The 20,080-nt window shown below is 44.3% G+C and overlaps 1 protein-coding gene across 1 annotated transcript; it reads right to left on the bottom strand.

Annotated features, from left to right (window-relative positions):
• Positions 1–11,979: 11,979 nt before the first annotated feature.
• On the bottom strand, positions 11,980–14,702 carry PHLDA1 (pleckstrin homology like domain family A member 1). Its single transcript, XM_039249930.1, has 2 exons — positions 13,486–14,702; positions 11,980–13,019 (listed from the first exon to the last, which is right to left on the bottom strand). The coding sequence occupies exon 1, from the start codon at positions 14,685–14,687 to the stop codon at positions 13,512–13,514; it is 1,176 nt and encodes a 391-aa protein (XP_039105861.1). The 5' UTR covers positions 14,688–14,702; the 3' UTR covers positions 11,980–13,019; positions 13,486–13,511.
• Between the last annotated feature and the right edge of the window lie 5,378 nt (positions 14,703–20,080).

Genomic DNA, 20,080 nt, shown 5'->3' with positions numbered 1-20,080 from the left:
GAATCTGAGATTCTTTGTACTATTCTGCTGACCCTTGAAGGAACTCCTTAAAGAATAAGAAGTTCTCAGGGCTGCTGGGTGGCTCAGTCAGTTGAGCATCTGACTTCAGGTCATGATCTCACGGTTCGTGGGTTCAAGCCCCATGTTGGGCTTTGTGCTGACCACATGGAGTCTGCTTTGGATGCTGTGTCTCCTTCTCTCTCTGTCCATTCCCCACTCACATTCTCTCTTTCTCTCTCTCAAAAACAATAAAGATTTAAAAAAAAGAATAAGAAATTCTCAAGATGTAATAAAACACTAACGTGCTCCTCTGTTGAGCGTGAATAAAAACCATTCATGGCTTCTCCTGTTTCCCTGATTAGGATCTGGTCATGGAAACTATACAGGGTGGTGGGCATGAGGTCTCTAAAATGGCTGTGGCTGCTGTAACAGCAGCAAGCACCATTCTTTAGCCTCCAGACTCCTCTGAGAAACTTAGATCTTTCTTGTATCTCTCTTATGTCACTATGACTCTGACACGAAGGCATGGAAAGTGACTACATCTTTCTGTTTTAAAAATCAAATGTGAAAAAGAACCATTTAAACATCATTACAACACTACCATATTTGAAAGGAAAATGTAAGACTTTAGCGAAAATTGTGACAATATGTAGAAGACTACACAGTGATGTTTCTAAGCACCACCCACCTCCAGATTTCTTTTATACAAAGGAGAGATAAATCTTTAAGCCTTCATATGCTTATTTGGAGACACTTGTTGTTCACAGTCAAATCTAATGCTGATTGAAGTATCTACATCAAAGATCTTTATACTATATCATAAGATAATTCGTATAAAACATGTAGTGTAGGGCCTGACATTTAGTAATTACTCAGTAAATGTCAGTGGCTGCTACTGCTATTACTACTACTCCATTGACTATGATTAGTACTAGACCACCAATAACATTGTCTGTCTTCCTCGTGCTTCAGATGCAATTTTCTTGAGAGCAAACCTTGTATGCATTTCTATTTGTACTGCCCATAGGCCTGCCAGCTAGACCCTGCACATAAGTTTTCTTAAAGCCATCTTCTACTTACAGAAAAAAAAAAATTATTTCTTAGCTAAATCAGCTGAGCAGAATCAAGCTTATCAATCACTGATAACAAAACCGGAGGAAATAGTTCCAATTTTTATATAGGTTCCCAATTCTCATTTTAAAGTATGTATTCTCTTATTTACATGTGAATTAGCAGCCAGTTTTGTTAAGGTGTGTTGTTAATAAAACATTATCTTTATTTACCCAAAAAAATGCAAAAATGTCATGGCGTATCTTTATTTACCAAAGATAATGTTTTGGAAACATTAGGAAATATACACAACTATATAAAAATTCTTTTTCCTCCAAAATAATCTGTTTTTTAAAAAATGATGTTCATAATCACTTGTTAGAAACAAACCAAACCCTTAAGGGTCTGTAGGAAACTTATATCCTGAAAAAAAGGGAAATATTCATTAGTACTTGAGGAAAGCATGAATTGAGGAAGGCTCTAGAAAAATATCTTCCTTCCTCTTCCATTGTCTTGTAAGATCTCTTCACTCCCTAGGCATGCCTGCATCCACCCTTACCCTCACAGCCCTCCATTCCACACCTGGCTCTTCCCATATTTTCAATTCACACACTCTCTTTGTGTCTTATGCCTCCTCTGCATGTTAACTTCCGTGTACCAAATTTGAAGTAAGAATACTGCTTTTCTGTGTCAAGTTAAATACATACAAATAAGCAGATACCCTGATTATGACACTGGCATCGTCCTGAATTTGTTTGGGGGCACCAAGGACTGGCTGATCCTACAAAAACTACTCTGCGGACCTATCTGCCACGGCCATTCCATTCAACTGGATACTGTTTTTGAAAAGCCACGTTGAAATCAAAGTGTTTTCCCAGGCTCTTGAAGTGCCCGGGTCAAGAATGCTGACAATCTGCCGTCAGAGAGAGGCTGTCAGCATCCTCCTATCAAGCCCTTCTAGTCATCACTTGCAGAAGGACAAGCAGGCAGCCCGCTGCCTTGTGACAAGCGCTGTGACTCCGGGAGGGAGCCAAGTGCTATGAATGAAGCCCTCTAAAAGGTCACTTTATGTAAGAGGAAATAATGGCGTCACCCAGGGCTCATACATAATTTTTGAATCAAAAACCTGTTTCCTGGATGCTGAGGGACTATACTTGTTAAAGATTCCTCTCCTTTGTTTTCTCTGATCCTCTCATTAAAAGGTAGGAGTTCTAAAATCTCCAGCTTGTCTAGTTTGGGTATTTAATGTCCTATGTGAGGTCAGAAACTGTTACTTAGGACTGAACTAGGGGCTATGTGGATTACACTCACCTAGTTCTCTAAAAGGGCAGCGACAAGTCTCACCATCCTACCTGTTAGGGTTTCACAGGTGCCCGGGGATCCTTCACCCTCAACCCACTTTTCAGGGAGTATTTCTCCTGACACGCACACAGCCAGGCTAGAAGAGCCAGTCCGCTACCTCCTCAAGCAACTGTATAAACATTCAAATCACTTCAACATTCTCAGCTTCACAGATAATTTCAAGACCTCAAGGGTGACTAGTAACACTGGAAACATTCCGTGAATAGTTTAGAAGTCATATGATAAAATAAATTCCAAACAGCTTTCTAACCCAATGTCTAAATAAATGATTTTCAATAAATATATACATAAAAATATTATATATATATACCTTTTGTGAATTTTCCTCTTGCTTAAGGTTTCTGTTAACCCACACGGATTGTATTTGAAAGGCCTAAGTCACAACTTACTTTTCATTTTTTTCATTTTTATTTTTTAAAAGGCTTTTCTTTTTTTTATGTCTATTTTATTTTGAGAGACAGAGACAGAAGGTGAATGGGGGAGGGGCAGAGAGAGAGAGGGAGACACAGAATCTCAAGCAGGCTCCAGGCTCTGAGTTGTCAGCACAGAGCCCAACGCGGGGCTCGAACCCACGGGCTGTGAGATCATGACCTGAGCCGAAGCTGGACACTTAACCAACTGAGCCACCCAGGCACCCGATAACTGACTTTTTAAAATTGTGGAATTAGGGGCGCCTGGGTGGCTTAGTCGGTTAAGCGTCCGACTTTCGCTTAGGTCATGATCTCGCGGTTCGTGGGTTCGAGCCCCGCGTCGGGCTCTGTGCTGACTGCCAGCTCGGAGCCTGGAGCCTGTTTCAGTCTGTGACTCCCTCTCTCTCTGACCCTCCTCTGCTCACGCTGTCTCTCTCTCTCTCTCCTAGAAATAAATAAAACATTAAAAAAAAAATTTTTTAATTGTGGAATTAAATTAGATGATATATTTTCAATATCTATAAACTCCTTAAGATGGTTTATGTTATTTAAATAAAAATGTGTACTTTTAGGGGGGAAAGATATGATGTCCGAATTCTTCAAGTGATTATCCACAAGAAGGACAGCACCTTGAATTTACATAAATAATCTTCTGTACCTCACAAAGTAGTGGTATAGTGGGAAAAGCATTAATTAAGGATCAGGGAAGTTGGGCACCTGGGTGGCTCAGGCCATGATCTCAGTTGGTGAGCTCAAGGCCTGCTTCGGATAAACACAAGCCCTACATCTCTCTCTCTCTTTCCCTTCCCCCCACTCTCTCCCTCTGCCCTTCCTGGAACTCTTTCTCTCTCTCTGCCCCTCACTCACTTAGCTGTGCCTTCTCTTAAAAAAAAAAAAAAAAAAAAAAAAAAATCAGGGAAGCTGGATTCTAATCTGGTCATTGACTTTAACTGGCTGTGTGACCATGGGCAGGTCATTGGCTCCTCTTAGCTTCATTTTTTTCATCTGCAAAAAAGGGAAATTAAGGAGACTTTGTCTAAGCTCCTAAAATCCCATTTTCCCTTCCTTTAGGAGAGGTATTATTGCCTACCACTTTATAGAAGGCAAATACAAAGGAGGGTCCACTAGCTATTGAGTCAGCCGAGCAGCGTCCAGTAGCGACTTGGCACTTTTTACAGGCTTCAGGATTTAACGAGAACTTCTGGCAATATTTACAATTATTGAATAGTGAGCCTCCGCACTGTGGAAGGATCAGATTCACTCTCACACGACTCATATACTGATATCCACCTTAAGAGTCTCCTTTGTTGTCACAAACTAAGGACACGGTTACCGAGACCTGGCCATTCCCTCCAGTGGTGGCGTTGGAAGGGGCAAGAGGAAGTTGCAGAGGGACCTCACTCTGCCGCAGACCACTGCCTTGTGATAGGAGTTCAGGCAGGGTGGGGTTACCCCTCAAAGCCCGGAGGAAGTTAGGTCTGCCCAGCACTGTTTCAGATGTCACATTCCACAACAAGTAACTGACCGACTTGCCTTCATCAGCCATGAAAGTTACCAGCACGCTCACCAGCATATTAGGAGTTATTAGAAGGATCATTAAAGGCAGGTACGCGTTGGCAACGGCAGCCAAGCTTTGTAGAAATGAGCATTTCTTTAACAGTGAAAAACTAGAAAGAGAATAAAACTATTACAAGTTTGGCTTCCTTGACTGTGATTACTCACAAAGCCGATGTGCTCTTTTGAGGTGATGAGTCAGCCCTGACAGAGTCAAGCTGCACTACGTGGTAGAATTTGCTACAGCAACGTTCAAAATAATTGCAAAATAACTGACCTGTGTGAACTCTGAGTGTCAGGCGAGAGCCAGCGGAGGACAATGACATAATTAAAACTTTGAGCCTCCTCAAGAGTCATTTCCTGTTTCTTTCTGCAGAACAGTCGAATACTCATTCATCAGGCGGTGTGGCCTTACAGGATGGCAGTCCGTGTTGGCTCACTCTCTTATAAATGACTCTGGCAGGTTTTGAGAGTATTAGACATAACCACATGGACTATTTTTCAAGTTTTCATTTCTAGAGTCTAACGACATATCAAATGCTTCAGGTGAATGCGTTGGCAGGGAACAAGCCACTTCCACGTCTACTCTATCTCCGAGCACCTAATTGTGACCTATCAGGTAACAAAGTGGACTCAGGCGCTAACAATCTCGTCAAACAAAAGTCAGATTCAAAACAACCCTCCTCAGACCAAGGAGACCTACCGACATCCACAATCCACCCACACCACTGAAACCTCCCAAGTCCTCTGACCCTCACCTGTGCCATCTTTGAGACCCAGACTCACTCTGTATGTAGGCAGTCAAGACCAGGGCTCTAGAACACTCTCACCATGACATTTGCTTGCCTTTATATGTGGCGAGAGTTTCCAACAAGGTTTTGAAAAAGAAGCCAAGCAAGTAACAACACCTGTTCAATGGCCAGTGAGATCATTACTCAGGTTTTCCTCTTCATTCATTCTGGGTAGTTGTAATATTATGTTCACATGGTTCTTTCGACTTTAAGTATAAATTTGGCTGAAATTCTACTTAAGAATTACCTGATGCTATTTTCTTAGTTGCACTAGACTTCTACTTCTTGAATCTAAATTATTTGGATTGGAAAACACGTGTGTGTATTATATATACATTTAGTATCCATAGGTATAACAGATTTATAGATATAATGTCTAATCTCTCTTAAAATGGTATCCAGATAGTAACAGTGTTTCATTTGTATAATACTTTGCTGTAAGTAAGGTGGCTAAGTGGTGGCTCTGGGACTTGAGCTCATGTAGATTTCACTTATACTTCATAGTGTGTCCATAATATCTCCTCAAGGGCAGGGCTACTATTCCAACTTACAAATGAGTAGACTAAGGCTCAGAGAGATGAAATGAGCTGCCTATTGTCACATGACTAAGCAGAGTCAGAACTAGAATCCACGTCCCTGCTTTTTTCAATATGATGAAGCTGTGAAGATAATTATTGCAGTAATACCGATAATAGCACACAAACAGGAGCTAAAGGGGCTCTTGGTTGGCTCAATCGGTTGAGCATCAACTCTTGATCATGGCTCAGATCATGATCTCATGGTTCATGGGTTTGGTTTGAGCCCCAAGTAATGCTCTGCGCTGACAGCACAGAGCCTGCTTGGGATTCCCTCTCTGCTTCTATCCCGCTCATGCTCTCTCTCTCTCTCTCAAAATAAATAAACTTTAAAAAGAAAAACAGGAACTCACTAGATGACAGTAGGAAAATTGGTAAAATAATATATCAAAACAATGGGATACTATGTTGCTGTATGACTTTAAATAACAATAATTAGGATGACAGCTACTATACTTATTTGTTGAATGCTTACTTTGTGATAGGAATAGCGACAGCCCTTTATGTGAACTACCTGGTATTGGGTTCACAACTCCATGTGACAGGTACTATCATTGCCTGCATTTTACACATGAAAACTGAAGCTAAAATAAATTACTTGCCCAAGGGGACGCAACTAATAAGAACAAGATTATCTGATTCTAAAGCATGGTTTCTCAACTTTGGCACTATTGACATTTTGGACTAAATAATTCTTTGTTGTGAAGGTCTGTCCTGAGCATTGTACGACACCGATCCCCAACCTCTACCACCAGTTGTGAAAACCAAAAATGTCTCCAAACATTGTCAAATGTCTCCGGGGGAACAAAATCTCTCTCGGTTGAGAGCTTCCACTCTATAGCAGAGACTTAACCATTATGCTATATATCTACACAGTTATAAATACATATATATACACATACATATATAAATATGTATATTCATATATTCTCCCTATAAATATTCATACACAGACATAGTCATAGATGAGGTTCCCTGAGAAATAGGTTCTGAGATTCTCAGATTTGACTGCGGGAGATCTCAGTGGGAAGAGGAGGAGGAGGGTCAGGGTTCCTGGGAACCTCGGCTGTGAAGGAACAAGGGAAACAGATTGGGCAGAGAGGGTGTTAAACTGCAGTGTAAATTCACTGTTGAGACAGGCCTCGGCAATTCTACAGGGGGGTGCCCGGTGGCTCAGTCAGCTTAGTGTCCAGCTCTTGATTTCAGTTCAGGCCATAAGCCCAGGGTCCCAGGATTGAACCCCATACTGAGCATGGAGCCTGCTTAACATTCTCTCTCTTTCCCTCTGCCCCTCCCACCCCGCTCTCCTGCACTCTCTCTCTTTAAAAAACAAAACAAGGGGCACCTGGGTGGCTTAGTCGGTTAAGCGTCCGACTTTCGCTTAGGTCATGATCTCGCGGTTTGTGGGTTCGAGCCCCGCGTCGGGCTCTGTGCTGACTGCCAGCTCAGAGCCTGGAGCGTGTTTCAGTCTGTGACTCCCTCTCTCTCTGACCCTTCCCTGCTCACGTTGTCTCTCTCTCTCTCTCCTAGAAATAAAAGATTAAAAAAATTAAAAAATATATATTAAAAAAAATAAAAAACAAAACAAAACAAAAAACCCACCAAAAAACAATTCTATAGGGAGCTCTGGGAGCTGGGATGGGCCTTATACCTGTCCAGATTGACACCACAGGGCCTGGTCTTTATCCACTCTCCACAGACCCATCACTGGATGTGAAGGTCTGTGTCCCAGGGCAAGCTGGCTCTCCCTGAGACAGGCTGAGGACAATTCCGGGGAAAGGACTCTCTGAAAGCACAGCAGCCACCAACACTCCCATACCTGGGGACCAAATGTCCTGTCTATCCTGAAGTGGCAATCTGGGTGAAGTACCACAGCATCCTCTACAGATCCATGTATGAGTATTTTTATTGTTTAATTGTAACTCACTTAAATACATAAGCATGTGGACCAAGATTGAAAAGTAAGAATAAAATGAAAATAGTGACACTATACATAATTGTTGCCTTTCTTTTCTAAAGTTAAAAACAAGGATATAGCCATCATACTGGTCTTATTCTTTAAAAGAAGTGCTGAGATCTCATAAAATACAATTCACAGCTTTGAAACACCATGTATTAGACATTCATACAGCCCTAATGGTTCCCAAGCCAGTTTATCTGCTGTATGTGTGCTAACTTACTAAATCTTCTCAATAACCCTAAGGTGGGAATCTTTATTAACCATTTAACAGAGAAGGAAATTGAGTTTCCCAGAGGTTAAGAGACACAAGATCTATGTATCTGGTAAGTGATAGAACTTGGACTTGAACCCATGTGCTAGGACTCTCAAATCCCTTCAACCCTGCTTTATCACCTACTTTGTATATTTATTTCACACAGTACTCCTGACATCCCCTTGCAATGGCAATAATTTGTTTTCATTTTTCATTGCTTCTTTAAAAACCAAAACAAAGACATGGCAGAGTAATAATGCAAGATTCTGCTAAAGGATAACAAATTGCCTTCAGATTCCCCATTTTGAAGTCTTTTGAGATTTAATGTCTTTTAGATGCCAATGAGATTGGAAGAGTAAAGTTATACTACTTAACTTTAAAGCATCAAGTCCCCCTTCTGTGCTCAACAAAAACCAGGAAGCTTTATACATAACCTGTTCTTTTAGAGTCAAGGCTGTACCCTCTCAGGAGACCTAGGACTCCGAGTCTGTCTGGAACTCAGAGAAAACTGCCTTCAAGCTCATCACTAGGGTCCATTTCTCATCCTCTGGGGGGCTATGGAAAATTCAACTCAAATTCATTAGCATTCTGAAAGCCAGTTGTTTCATCAAAAGATCTTAGCGAATTACTATCTTCTTCATTAAAAACTACTAGGTAATTTTTTTTTTTTAATTCCCAACCTCAAAAACAGTCCTTTCCTTCCCAGAATGGCCACGGCCTTTATAACAGCCAAGGCCTTTAGAACTTTTCTCCCATAGGAGCACATACTGTACACACCACACGAGTAAGGCCTCTAAAAGATGCACAGATTGATCATCTCAATAGATACTTTATTTGAAATGGAATGCATTTTGAAAATACGAAAAATAAATCACATCTCTCAAAAACCATTCGAGACATATTTACACAAATTATGACCACACTATTGAATTCACAAAGGTGATACTTTCTAAAGCATTTGGTACCTGGTGATGCTTGGTTTGCAGGTGCTGACATTTGTGTATTCTAAAACTTTAAGCAGAAGATAGACAGCGGAATGTAATGGGCCATCAGTTTCTCTTTCTTCTCAAAATAAATACAGTGATCTAGAAGAACCACATAGTATTAAAATCTTTCTCAAAGCCTAAATGGCCACGAACAGGTCAGCTACAGAGCAGGTCGGGGAAGGTCTCACCGGCTTTTCTGCAGATACTTCCAGAACCTTCCGCTCCCTCACTGGACAATAATGCCCTGGCAGGAAAACCCCGTTGGCTCCTATCCTCCATTTGGCAAATGTCCTGCCAAGAAAGTCACAGACCACTTTGTCATCCAATCTCCTGTAAATCCAGGTTGGCTGTTCAACACTGCAGATGAAAAAGCCACCCTTCGAGGTGCGTCAAGAGTCTAGAAAACAGTTCTCTAATACCCATTCGCCAGAACTCTACAATTAATACATCCTAGTTTGCCTTAAGTGAACAGGTATATTTCTCTCTGAAGAATCGCTGACATACTCAATATCAAGCTATGTAATTCCCAAATTTAAATTTTATTCTGCCGCCAAGGGCAGTTTATTGGTAAAGCAAAAGCAAGTTAGTTTGAACGGATGAAGAGAAGAGATGCTGCTCACAGGCCTGGTCTCACCTACGAAGCTCTGGGCTCCAGCTTCACTCAAAAGCCTCAGACCCTCTTCTCCCCGTGTCACTGCACATGGCCCTGCAAATGACTGGAGCCGAGCTAAATCCAAGTCACTTTCCCTGGGGACGGAAAACAAGCAGTGTGCTCCCATCCGCACTCTGGCAACACAGTCGCAGAGGGTCAGATTTAAAGTGAGGGGTCTGTAAGAGAAATATGGCATGGGTACAGGGGGAGAGCAGGGTGGAGGGGGCGGGGGTTAAAGCAGGCCTTTGGGTTTAGGCCAGATTTCCTCAAAGCATTTACATAGAAAGGGATCTCCTGTAAGCAATGAGTTGAGTTTTTGTTGTTGTTGTTTCTTAAACCTCCATTGCAGAAAACATGTGAAGTGAAATGATACAGTTGGTTTGATTTCTACACAATGAGAGAATCCTAACTTCCTCTATGACGAAAATGTTCATTTTGAAAGGGTCCTTTATAGCCATTTTCTCTCTGACCTCAGCCCTCCCTGAAGGGCATATGCAGATAGATCTATGTGCACTTCTGCTAAGGAAGTATGTCTAGGGAGCTTGGCCATGAAGCTTGGCCTGCCCAGTGTCACTTGTTCCCAGGGAATGACAAGAAAGCGAGTAAAAGAAGCACTGTGTGAGGCAAGAGAAACCGCCTCCTGGATACTGGGAGTTACACATTTTTTCATTCTTTCATTAATTCGTCCCCGCAAATAGATATTGAGCTCACTGCGTGCAAGGCCTCGGTGTCAGCACAAGTTCAAGGACAAAAGCTCAGTTTCCAGATGGGGACATTGCTTTTCATTTTTCTAACTTTTTACATTGTGTTTATTTAAGGGGTGTGTGTCTTCTGTTGGACCTGCCCTTTCCTTTTTCCTTGTCTTGGATTTAAAGGACCATTTTTACCTTTTCTCCATGAAGGTGATTTGTCAGGCCTCAGAATAGCATCAGTGGTTTGTATCATTTTCTTACAGAATATGGTAGACTTCTGCCACTGACACAGTAAGTGATTTGCATTTGTATTTTGTTTTGGTAAGCATGCTTTTTTTGTTGTTGTTTTTCTAAAAAAAAGATTCAGCCACAATCATTTCAAAATGTCAAACAACAACAAAAAAATCCTATTCCTCTCCTTCCTAATTTCTGAGGTTTCACAGGTAAGTGCTAAGAGGGGTTCAGACTAGAGAGCCCCTCTTAAAGGGGCCAACTCAATGTAAATATCACAGCGGACCAAGAAATACGGGCTGTGGAAAGACAAGATAAGGAACCAGGATTCTGGTGGCCGCATTAACAACCATAGCCATTGTGGTGGGGGAGGGGAGGGAGTGCCAATGGATTCCAGCAGCCAGGAGGGAGCCCGGGCATAGTTTTTTCAAGGATACTACCTAGCTTACAAAAGACATTTGTTATGTCTTTTAAAAGCCCACGTGAATCTTAATTTTAAAAATATTTGGTACGGACGTTATTATTTTACAGCACAAAACCTGACATGAAAAACTGCAGTTTCATTGGGGGGTTATGCGATCTGCATGTATTAGAACGACAGCTCAGCAAGGCATTCTCTAAAAAGCACAGCAATAGTTTCTGAGCAGCCAAACCACATTTGACTTAAGAACTCTTCAGATTTGCTGTCTGAGTTGCCTGTATCCTGTCTATATAAAACTCGCTGTGTATTTTCACCACAGTGCCTCAGCCACTGAAAGTGAGAGTCCGCTTCAGTGTTGCTAGCCATTTGCCTGACTTTTAGCCTTCCCCCACAACTTTTTGGATTAGGGTTGTGACCTCAAAGTTTCATCATTTCACTATTGTGCTAAAAAGGAATTTAATCATGAAACTCCCTTCTAGGTGGAAGGAGAATAAAGACCTCTCTAGCATTAAATTCTACTTTCATTTCTTGACCACGTAATATAGCAATGGCCTAATACTGACCATTTCAATGTGGATGCTGGAAAAATACTGATCAAGACTTTGTGAAAAAGGTAATGGAAACAGAGACTGTCAGTAAAGCCATGCAGATAGGAAGTGATTTCCAGCCCCAAGAGGATTTGCTATCAACTATGGCTCTTTTTAAGCTTAAGCAGCATCTGCCCTTGTGGATTTTGACCATCCTTTTGATTTGACACAGAAGAGGGTTTGTTCTACCTTTAAAAGCACATCCTCCCCCCCTCCACCCCGCCCCTCAGACTCCTGAGCAAAGGGCTGCTGAAACAAGACTGGGTTGTTTTCTTACTGAAAATCCAGTGTTTATCCAGTCCTTCCTTTTTCAATTTCTGAGTTTAGCTAACCTGACTACAAAACATATAACCCTCAAATTTTCTCCCAGAGCCATAAAAAGCAAAACAGTTGGTTTCTCTGTCAACATTATTTTCAGTATGAATACCAAAAAGCAAGGACTCCTAGTCCTTTGATATATTTACAAACTGTATTTTAAACTATGAGATTCTAGAGTATATTTCTAGAACACAGTAAAAGGGTCAGAAAACGTGGTTCAAGCGGAGTGTGCAAAGATCTTGGAGAAGGGTCATCTCTAGTATGGCTAAGAGCACAAATGTTCTTTTAAGCAAGCTGAATGGTTTTCTTTCCCCCCACTGTGATTTTGAAATGAAACACCTAAGGCAGTCAGTCATACTCAGAAACCATAGAAATCGCCTTACTAAGCCCTTCGAACAGATGATATAAGCAAAGCTTTTCCTACATTACACCCAGCCTTCCCATATATTCAAGATATGCTCATCCTGCCGTCAGTTGGGTTATGGTTTAAATATTTGGAATTAGATATCATTACTACGAATTTCCTTTTAGAAAAGCAGTTAGATTTTCATAATTATACAATTTTGAACATTTAGCTTTCTTAAACTTGTAATTCTACAGAAAATATATGTCCAAAGAAAAAAATCTGGAAGAAAAAAAAAAAAAGAAGTAATATCACAGAGTTTAATTTCAACCACCTGGCATAACAATGAAAGTGTCAGACCTTCTGAAAATGCCCTAGGAATAACGAATGGGTTCTTCATGGTTTTCCCCTCCACCGCCCTTCTACTTTTTTCTTTTCCAAGATTAGAACTTACTAGGGAATAATAGGTTTTTGAAAATAAAAGTTTCTTTTTTGGAAAATGGCCTACATTCAGAAATGTCTTAAAACAAGCATTAAAAAAAAAACTAATAAATAATCATAAGTCAAAATACATTAAAATAAAATTACAGTACATCATCGCTCCTAGAAGGTCCACCATACTGGAAGAGCCTTTCAAAGGTTTATAAATAAAGCCTTCTGGGCTGAAACGGTCTCCTGCATTGTGATGAAGAGTATGCAGCAAACTAAGGAATCTCAAGTTATCAGCCGGGTGATGTCCAAACTACTTGATCCGGTGCGGGGCGGGGAGACTTTTGTTTTCGATTCAAGCGAAGACAATAGAAAGGTGCTCGTCCCACTTCAAGTCCTCAAAACCTGGAAAGAAATGACAGGCAATGAAGTAAGTGACTCAGAATCCTCCAAGACCCAAGTCCTCTTCGGGCCAGTCCGGTGCACAAAGCTCAGAAAGACACCGGGGCCGCTCCCTCGAGTGCCCAGACACAGCGGAGTGGCGGTCGTGGGAAGCGCCGGAGGGAGGCCGCGGCGTCGCCGGGAAGCGCACCAGGGACCCCGGCGCGCGCCAGGGTGGGCGGGAGGCCGGTCCGCGCGGGGCCTCGCAGCCGGGCCCGAGTTCCCCATCCTCCCGCCTCTGCCCAGCCTTTCCAGGCTCCAGCTTGCTTCCCTTCTTTCCACATCTGCGGAAACTTGTAATAATGTCTCATTTTCCCCTGCAAGCGCCGAGCCCGTGAGTTAGGCTTCCTACTCCTCCGAACAGCCCTCCCCCGCCCCCCAACCTAGTCCTCGGAAAGGCCCTCGGTAGCCCGCGTTGCCTGGACCTTACCTGGTCTGGTCCGGGTGCTGCCCTCTTCAGGCCGAGTTGGAGGTGCTGCGGAGAAGCCGGTGGCCGTGTGGCTGCGAGAGCGGTTGTGAGAGCGGCTGTTGGTGCGAGTGCGGTAGTGGGTGCGGGTGCGGGTGCGGGTGCGGGTGCGGATACGGGTGGAGCTGCTGGGGCTGGGGCTGGGGCTTGGGTTGCGGCTGCGGCTGAGACTGTGGCTGGGGCTGGGGCTGGGGCTGAGGCTGAGGCTGGGGTTGGGGCTGGGGCTGGGGCTGGGGCTGAAGCTGCGGCTGCGGGGGCTGCTGCTGCTGCTGCTGGACCAGGTGCTGCTGCTTCTGCCGCGTCGACTTGACCGCCAGGATGGCCTGACGATTCTTGTACTGCACCATCTGCAGCGTGATCTCGGCGTTCCAGCCCTGGTCCTGCGGGCACCGAAAGTCGATCTCCTTGCCCTCGGCCATCACCACAGTGAAGTACATATACTTGCCCTTGCGCTCCACGCAGTCCACAGTCTTCATGTTGGAAAAGTGCAATTCCTTGAGCTTGACGGGCGGCTCGAGGCTGGCCACGGCGGGCCCCCCGGGTTGGGACGGTTCCGCCGGCCCCTGCCCAGGCTGTTGCTGCTGCTGTTGGTGTTGGAGCTGCTTGGGCGGAATGAGCAGCAGCCCCTCCTCAGTGAGGATGCAGCACTTTTTCTTCCAGAGCTGCAGCAACCCGTCGCTGCGCTTCTCCAACACACCCTCCTTCAGCGCCTTGCAGCCGCTGCTCTCCAACATCCTCCCGGCATAGGGAGGGGCGCCGGTCCGCTCGGCCTCTCCCCGTCCAGCCGCCCGGGCCGGGGGCAGCAGCAGCAGCCGCGCGCCGTCCTCGCCCCAGCGGCTCCCGCGGCCGCCCGGCCGGAGCGCGCAGAGGAGGCTAACCCGCAGGAAGCAGAGCGACGGCGGCGGCGGCGGCGGCCCGAGGTCCGGGCAGGAGGGCAGCCGCGTCCTGATGCGCCACAAGGTCCCGGAGCAGCGAGCCTCCGGGCGCCTGCCGTCCTCTTGCGAGCGCTCACTGAAAGGCACTGGCCGGGCCCCGTCGCGGCGCTTTTGAATGGGCCATCCCCCCCACCCCCGAGTGACACCCAGCGGAAAAGGCGGCTCCTGGCGCCCGCACCGCGGGGGAAAGCCCAGCTCGCAGAGGCGCTCTGCCGCCGGCGCACGCCTCATTAACTTGGGGCCTTTCCAAAGCCGGCCGCGTCCACGCCCCCCGCATCTCTGGCTCCGCCTCTCGCCGCCCACTCTCTTCCGCGCGCGTTCCCTGAGCTGGCTGCGGGGCCCCGAGCGCCGGAAACTCCGCTTCTCCTCCTAGGGCGCCAGCCCAGGGCGCCCCCAGCTGCCCGGCGACGAATGCCGACGCCCAGAGGGCGCCGAGAGGCCATCCTACCGTCCAGCCTATCCCGGCCGGCAGGGCTCCGTGCCCACAGCCTCGGAAAATGATAGGGCTGCGAGGGCTGGGTACGGCTACCGGGCAGGGTCTGGAATGCCGAGCTGTGTCGCTGCCCTCGGGAACCAACCCCGGGGATTCGCGAGGAGCTCCGAGATCCCAGGGGCCTGGCCCCGGGCGAGCGAGGAGGCTGGGGATCAGGCTCCCGAGCCGCGGAGTCCCGCGAAGTGTGCCTACCCCGGACCCTAAGTAAACAGCTCAGGACACAGAGGCCGACGACGACACGGTGCCTTCACACTCGTTATTTGCCCACAGTCATCAACTAGCTCTCCTTGGAGCAGAGAGGGCGATCAAGGCCGTAGCGCTTGGTATGTCCCGTCTGGAAGGGCTAGAGAAAAGGTGACCCACCTCAGAGCACGTCTGGCCTCCCTTTTCTCAGCCTGGGAGCTCTGGCACTAGCCTGTCTTTACCCGGGACACAAGCTCTCCAGCTTCTTGAACCATCCGTAAGGCTTGCAACATCTCACAACATGAACTCCACTCCAGTTACAAATCCGGAGAACGTCCAGGGCTGAGACACCTCACGCTTTAAGGCATAGCTTAGCCCTCCACACAGCCGGTTGGCCTCCACGGGTCTCTCTCTTTGGAAACGCCTAACGGGCCAGATCTGTCGTCTCAGTGGTCTGTGATCTGGGGGAGGTAATGCTGTACTCGCCCCGTAGGCTCTTCCCTACTACTCTCATTCAAACAAGAAAAATTAACGTATAAATTCTGGAAAACAAAGCAAAATAAAGAGCGCAAACCGAAACCAAACCTCTTAGTGGGGAAATTCATCCATTAAGTAAACAGCCCCAACTGTGGACCGACCCTGAGGATACAAAGAAGTACAGGAAGAAATAAGCAGAGTGGACAAACCAGAGTTGGCCAAAGTAGGAGAAAAGACTGCTCCTTGTGCCCAAGAGAGACAGGAGTTAGCTCATCTGCTAGCTTCCTATGGCTGAAACAGAGAATTCAACAAGGGAAGAAATGAGAGATGAGCTTGGGGAAGAAGAGTCAAATCTTTTGTGTCATGCTAAAAATTTCGAACTGAATCCCAAGGTAATTGAAAACACAGGGTAACTTTTAAACACAGGAGGGCCCTGAATCTTACCGTAAGAAACAATGTCTTAGCAAATGGGACAATTCCAGCATAGTCCTGAGTCTGACTGAATTTCAGTTGGCAGGTTGTCAGGGCCTTCAAATTGTTAATGGAAAAAGGCAATTATTAAAATCATGTAAAGATTTCTAGTAAGATTATGTTTAAAAATGAGCAATTCCATGTGCCAGTGACAAACCCGGCACCTAACATCTCGGTTCTCTGCCTGCCTTCGTAGGACAAGTGAACATTCCAGGGAATTTCTACATGACCAGCTGTTCATCTTTTTAACAGAACGCCATTCTTCTGCTCATTTGGAAAGGATAGTGTGCAATTCAGAGTCTCTGAGGGCAGGTGTAGTCAAGGAAGACATTTCATGTGGAAAAATGATACAATACAAACTTGACTGAGTAAAAAAACATGTAATCCTGAAGTGGCAAGCCATTTTCTTAGGAGAAAATGTTTGGTGCTATCTAACTTTCTGCAGTTAATCAGGATGTAGCAGATGCATTCTGAACTACTTTAAAATGTCTGAAAACCAGCACAATTTTCAATAGCACTTATTTTAACTAGATGCTTTACCATTCAATTTCCAGCTGAGTATTGCACAATGATTAAGCTAGTCAACAGGTTAGTCTACAGTGTGCCTTCTCTGACCACAGTGCATGGATTATTGGAAATCGCAGGTATGTAGGAATCTTGTAGCTCAGTGACAACTTTGCTCTTAATTCACTTCAAAAGGCACTACCAACTCACAAAAATGGTCACGTTGGCCATTTTTAAAAAAGGACAATGAAATAAATTCACACAAAAAAAATTTCAGGAAACCGTTCCCCCCCCACCCCCACAATACCACAATTTTAGCCATAGATATAACGAAACCCTACAAATGTCACTTACAAGGTACTAAATTGTAGAATGCAAACTAATGAAATCATTGCGTTGGTAAACCAATTTGAAATGGTGGATTCAAATTGCGTATTACAGCTGTCTACGTCACGTTCGTTGTACACCAGCAACATGTGACACGGTTGATTATATTCCCCTTGGATAGTTCTTCACTTGGCTTCAAGGATATTGCTCTAGTCTTCCTTCTACCTCTCTGGTCACTGTCTCAGGATGCTCTATAGGTCCCTCCCCTTTCCCCCATCTTTTACTATTGGAATGCTCCAGAGCAGTCCTTGCTTCTCCTCTTTATCTTAACTCACTCATTGGTCTCAACCAGTCTCATCATTTTCAGTGACACGCCAGACTCCCCAATTTATATCCAACTACTTGTTGCCAAAGTATAAAACAAAGGCCACCACACTTAAAAAATGATACTAACATGCCAGGCAAGGGAACAAAAACTGATGAACACACTCACGGAGCAGTTCACCAGAGGGAAGAGTCTAATGGGACTTTTAGGCCATGGAAAATAGGGTTCATAGAGCTTCTTTTAATTAAAACAATTGAAAAATCTCTCTCTGGGTAGGCTGGAGTCCACCATAGGTTTACATACAACTGGTTAAAACAAATCCCTGGATGGAACTGATTCAGTAACAATGTGGGGTTAAAGCCACAGTTTGTTTTTTAATAGTTTTTTGTTTTGTCTTGTCTTTAATAGCCTTCGGTTTTGACATGTTCAGGCCAGGGTTACTGTAAACTGAAAATTCTCTTTTTGCTCTTCTCTACAGGATTATTTGAATGTCTAGTAAAGAACTCAAATATGTCCTCCCAAACTTGTGTCCTCACCCTGATCTGCTCTACCTACAGCCCCCTTCTCAGCCAAAGGCAAATCCATCTGCCCAGGCCAAAACCCTTGGAGCAGTATTGCTCTTAAAACAAGTCAAGAGACCCTTGTCCAGAGCCCTGAGCTTTAGACGAGTCAAAATGACATGCGTATCTGGAGTTCATACTCATTCTAGACTACCAGGTACTCAAGATTCCAAATACCCTGCCTTAATGGCCTCAACTGTTGCAGAGAATGCAGTGTGTGCACTGGGATAGGAAGAGAAGGGCTGAAGATCAGCTATGCTCTCAAGTAACGTTCTGGCACGGGACTTTACTATTCTGAAATTCAGACCCGGCTTTTCAGGTGCTTATGAAGATATAATTGTCAAGGTAGGTGCATTGAACATATTTTCATCCAATGAAGGTTTTAAGTATTTAACCATTTGTCTTCATTGTGTTCTCACCCCAGGACTGGAAATACTTAGAAGCATACCTCCCTTGTAGCATATCCTTCACTCATTTCTCTTGATACCCAATCCACAAATTAAGTCAGGAAATTCCATCAGCGAAGCCTTCAAACTCTATGTTCTGTCCATTATCTCTCCACTTCTTTCATTACCACACTCATTCAAATCACCATCAGCTCTCCCAGGAATTACTGCAATGGACTCCTTCCTATCTCGTCTAATTCTACCCTTGTCTTCTAATTTTCAACACAGCGGCGAGGGTCATCCCACTTCCTCCAAGTCTGCTCAAATACCATCTCAACGAGGCCTATCCTAACCAGTCTAAAGTTGCAACCACCCCATTCCTCTTTTCTCCACAGTATGTATTACCTCCTAACATCTACTGAGTTGGTAGCAGTTTCTCCTACTTGGCAAATAGCCAAATACTTGCCTAAAAGTCCATTAATCAATGCTGGCTTAGATATTTATTTTTTTTATGTGTGAATGTCATTTATTTTTACAAATAAGTTTGTCAAATTAGTTTCCACATTAGACATTTGATTTAAAAGAGCTTGATAATTTAATAACAAGAGCTATTTACTTTCACTTCCAACTTGATTACAAGATTATAAAATCTACGAACTTCCTAATCTGCAATACACAGTAGACTCTCACAGTAGTGATTATTAGAGATTTGGATACAGCAAAGTTCAAATATCTTTCAAAAATTGCTAAAAGCTCAATGATCTCTGAAAATGTCTGGTCACTGTCACCAGCACATAAAGGTCTTATATTGTCTGTAATTTACCCTTTTAACTATTCAGTTCCTTTTAAAATACTACTTAGCAGAAATACTTTATTGAAGACTCTAACTTCCAAAATGCATAGGTGGAAACGTTAAATATTCTCAACTCAATACAGAACTATCCAGACTTCATGGGTGCATCTGCGTAGCTGCCTTTTTTCAGCTTCTTAGTTGATGAACTGATGCCTCCTAGTGATCAATTTGAATAACACAGCTTAGAACAAGTGGGAATTTCTAAACGGTGTTTGGTGCCCTATTCAAGGGTTTTTAAAACTATTACAACCCATTTGTGGGTCGAATATTGCCAATCAGCTGCCTCTGTCCTTTCTGCCAATAGCCTAATTCAGGGTTTTCCTCTTATCTACAGTGGTAATAGCCTAACCACTTGAATCTGTACCATTCCTGAGGTTACATCGCTACCAGTTCCATTCCTAGGACAGAAAACTTTTAATCGCCTCCCACTGTATACAATATTCCAACTCCTTACCCTGGCATGGAAAGCCCTTCTCAGACTGTATTGCCTTTACAATTTAGTTTCCTTCCACTCAACCCTACATTAGCTCCACTTATTCGTACTTTGCTTTACCAAACCTTTCCCAACCTTGTCAAACCCTTTGTTCTCCAAAGTCCAATTCAAATCCCCGGGATCTAAAGATTTCTTTGGGCTGAGTTGATTCCTTCCTAATCAGATCCCACTACTCCTAATCTGATCAGTAGTTAACAATTTAGATGAGTGTTCTTAAATCGTACCTAGTAGCACAATGGATCGTGTTAGAGGCTGGAGATGGTGCTGACTGACAGCACTTGCACCAAAGGACTCTAAATATTAGTTCTGGTTGAAAATATAGTATTCAAAATAGAGAAGGCAGGCTGAAGACACTATTGAAGAGGTCCAACAAGTAACTGAGTTCAGGAGCCTGCTAGTTTACTTATTAAGATTTGAAGTGACAAAATATGAGTGGGTGGGGGCACCTGGGTGCCTCTCAGTTCGTTAAGCGTCCGACTTCGGCTCAGGTCATGATCTCACGGCTGGTGGGTTCAAGGCCCGCGTCGGGCTCTGTGCGGACAACTAGCTCAG

The sequence above is a fragment of the Hyaena hyaena genome, unplaced genomic scaffold, assembly GCF_003009895.1.
Source record: "Hyaena hyaena isolate Hyena2069 unplaced genomic scaffold, ASM300989v1 scaffold_352, whole genome shotgun sequence".
Classification (NCBI taxonomy): Eukaryota; Metazoa; Chordata; class Mammalia; order Carnivora; family Hyaenidae; genus Hyaena; species Hyaena hyaena.
The sequence above is the reverse complement of the archived record's forward strand: the minus strand, read 5'-3'. Positions and strand labels throughout refer to the sequence as shown.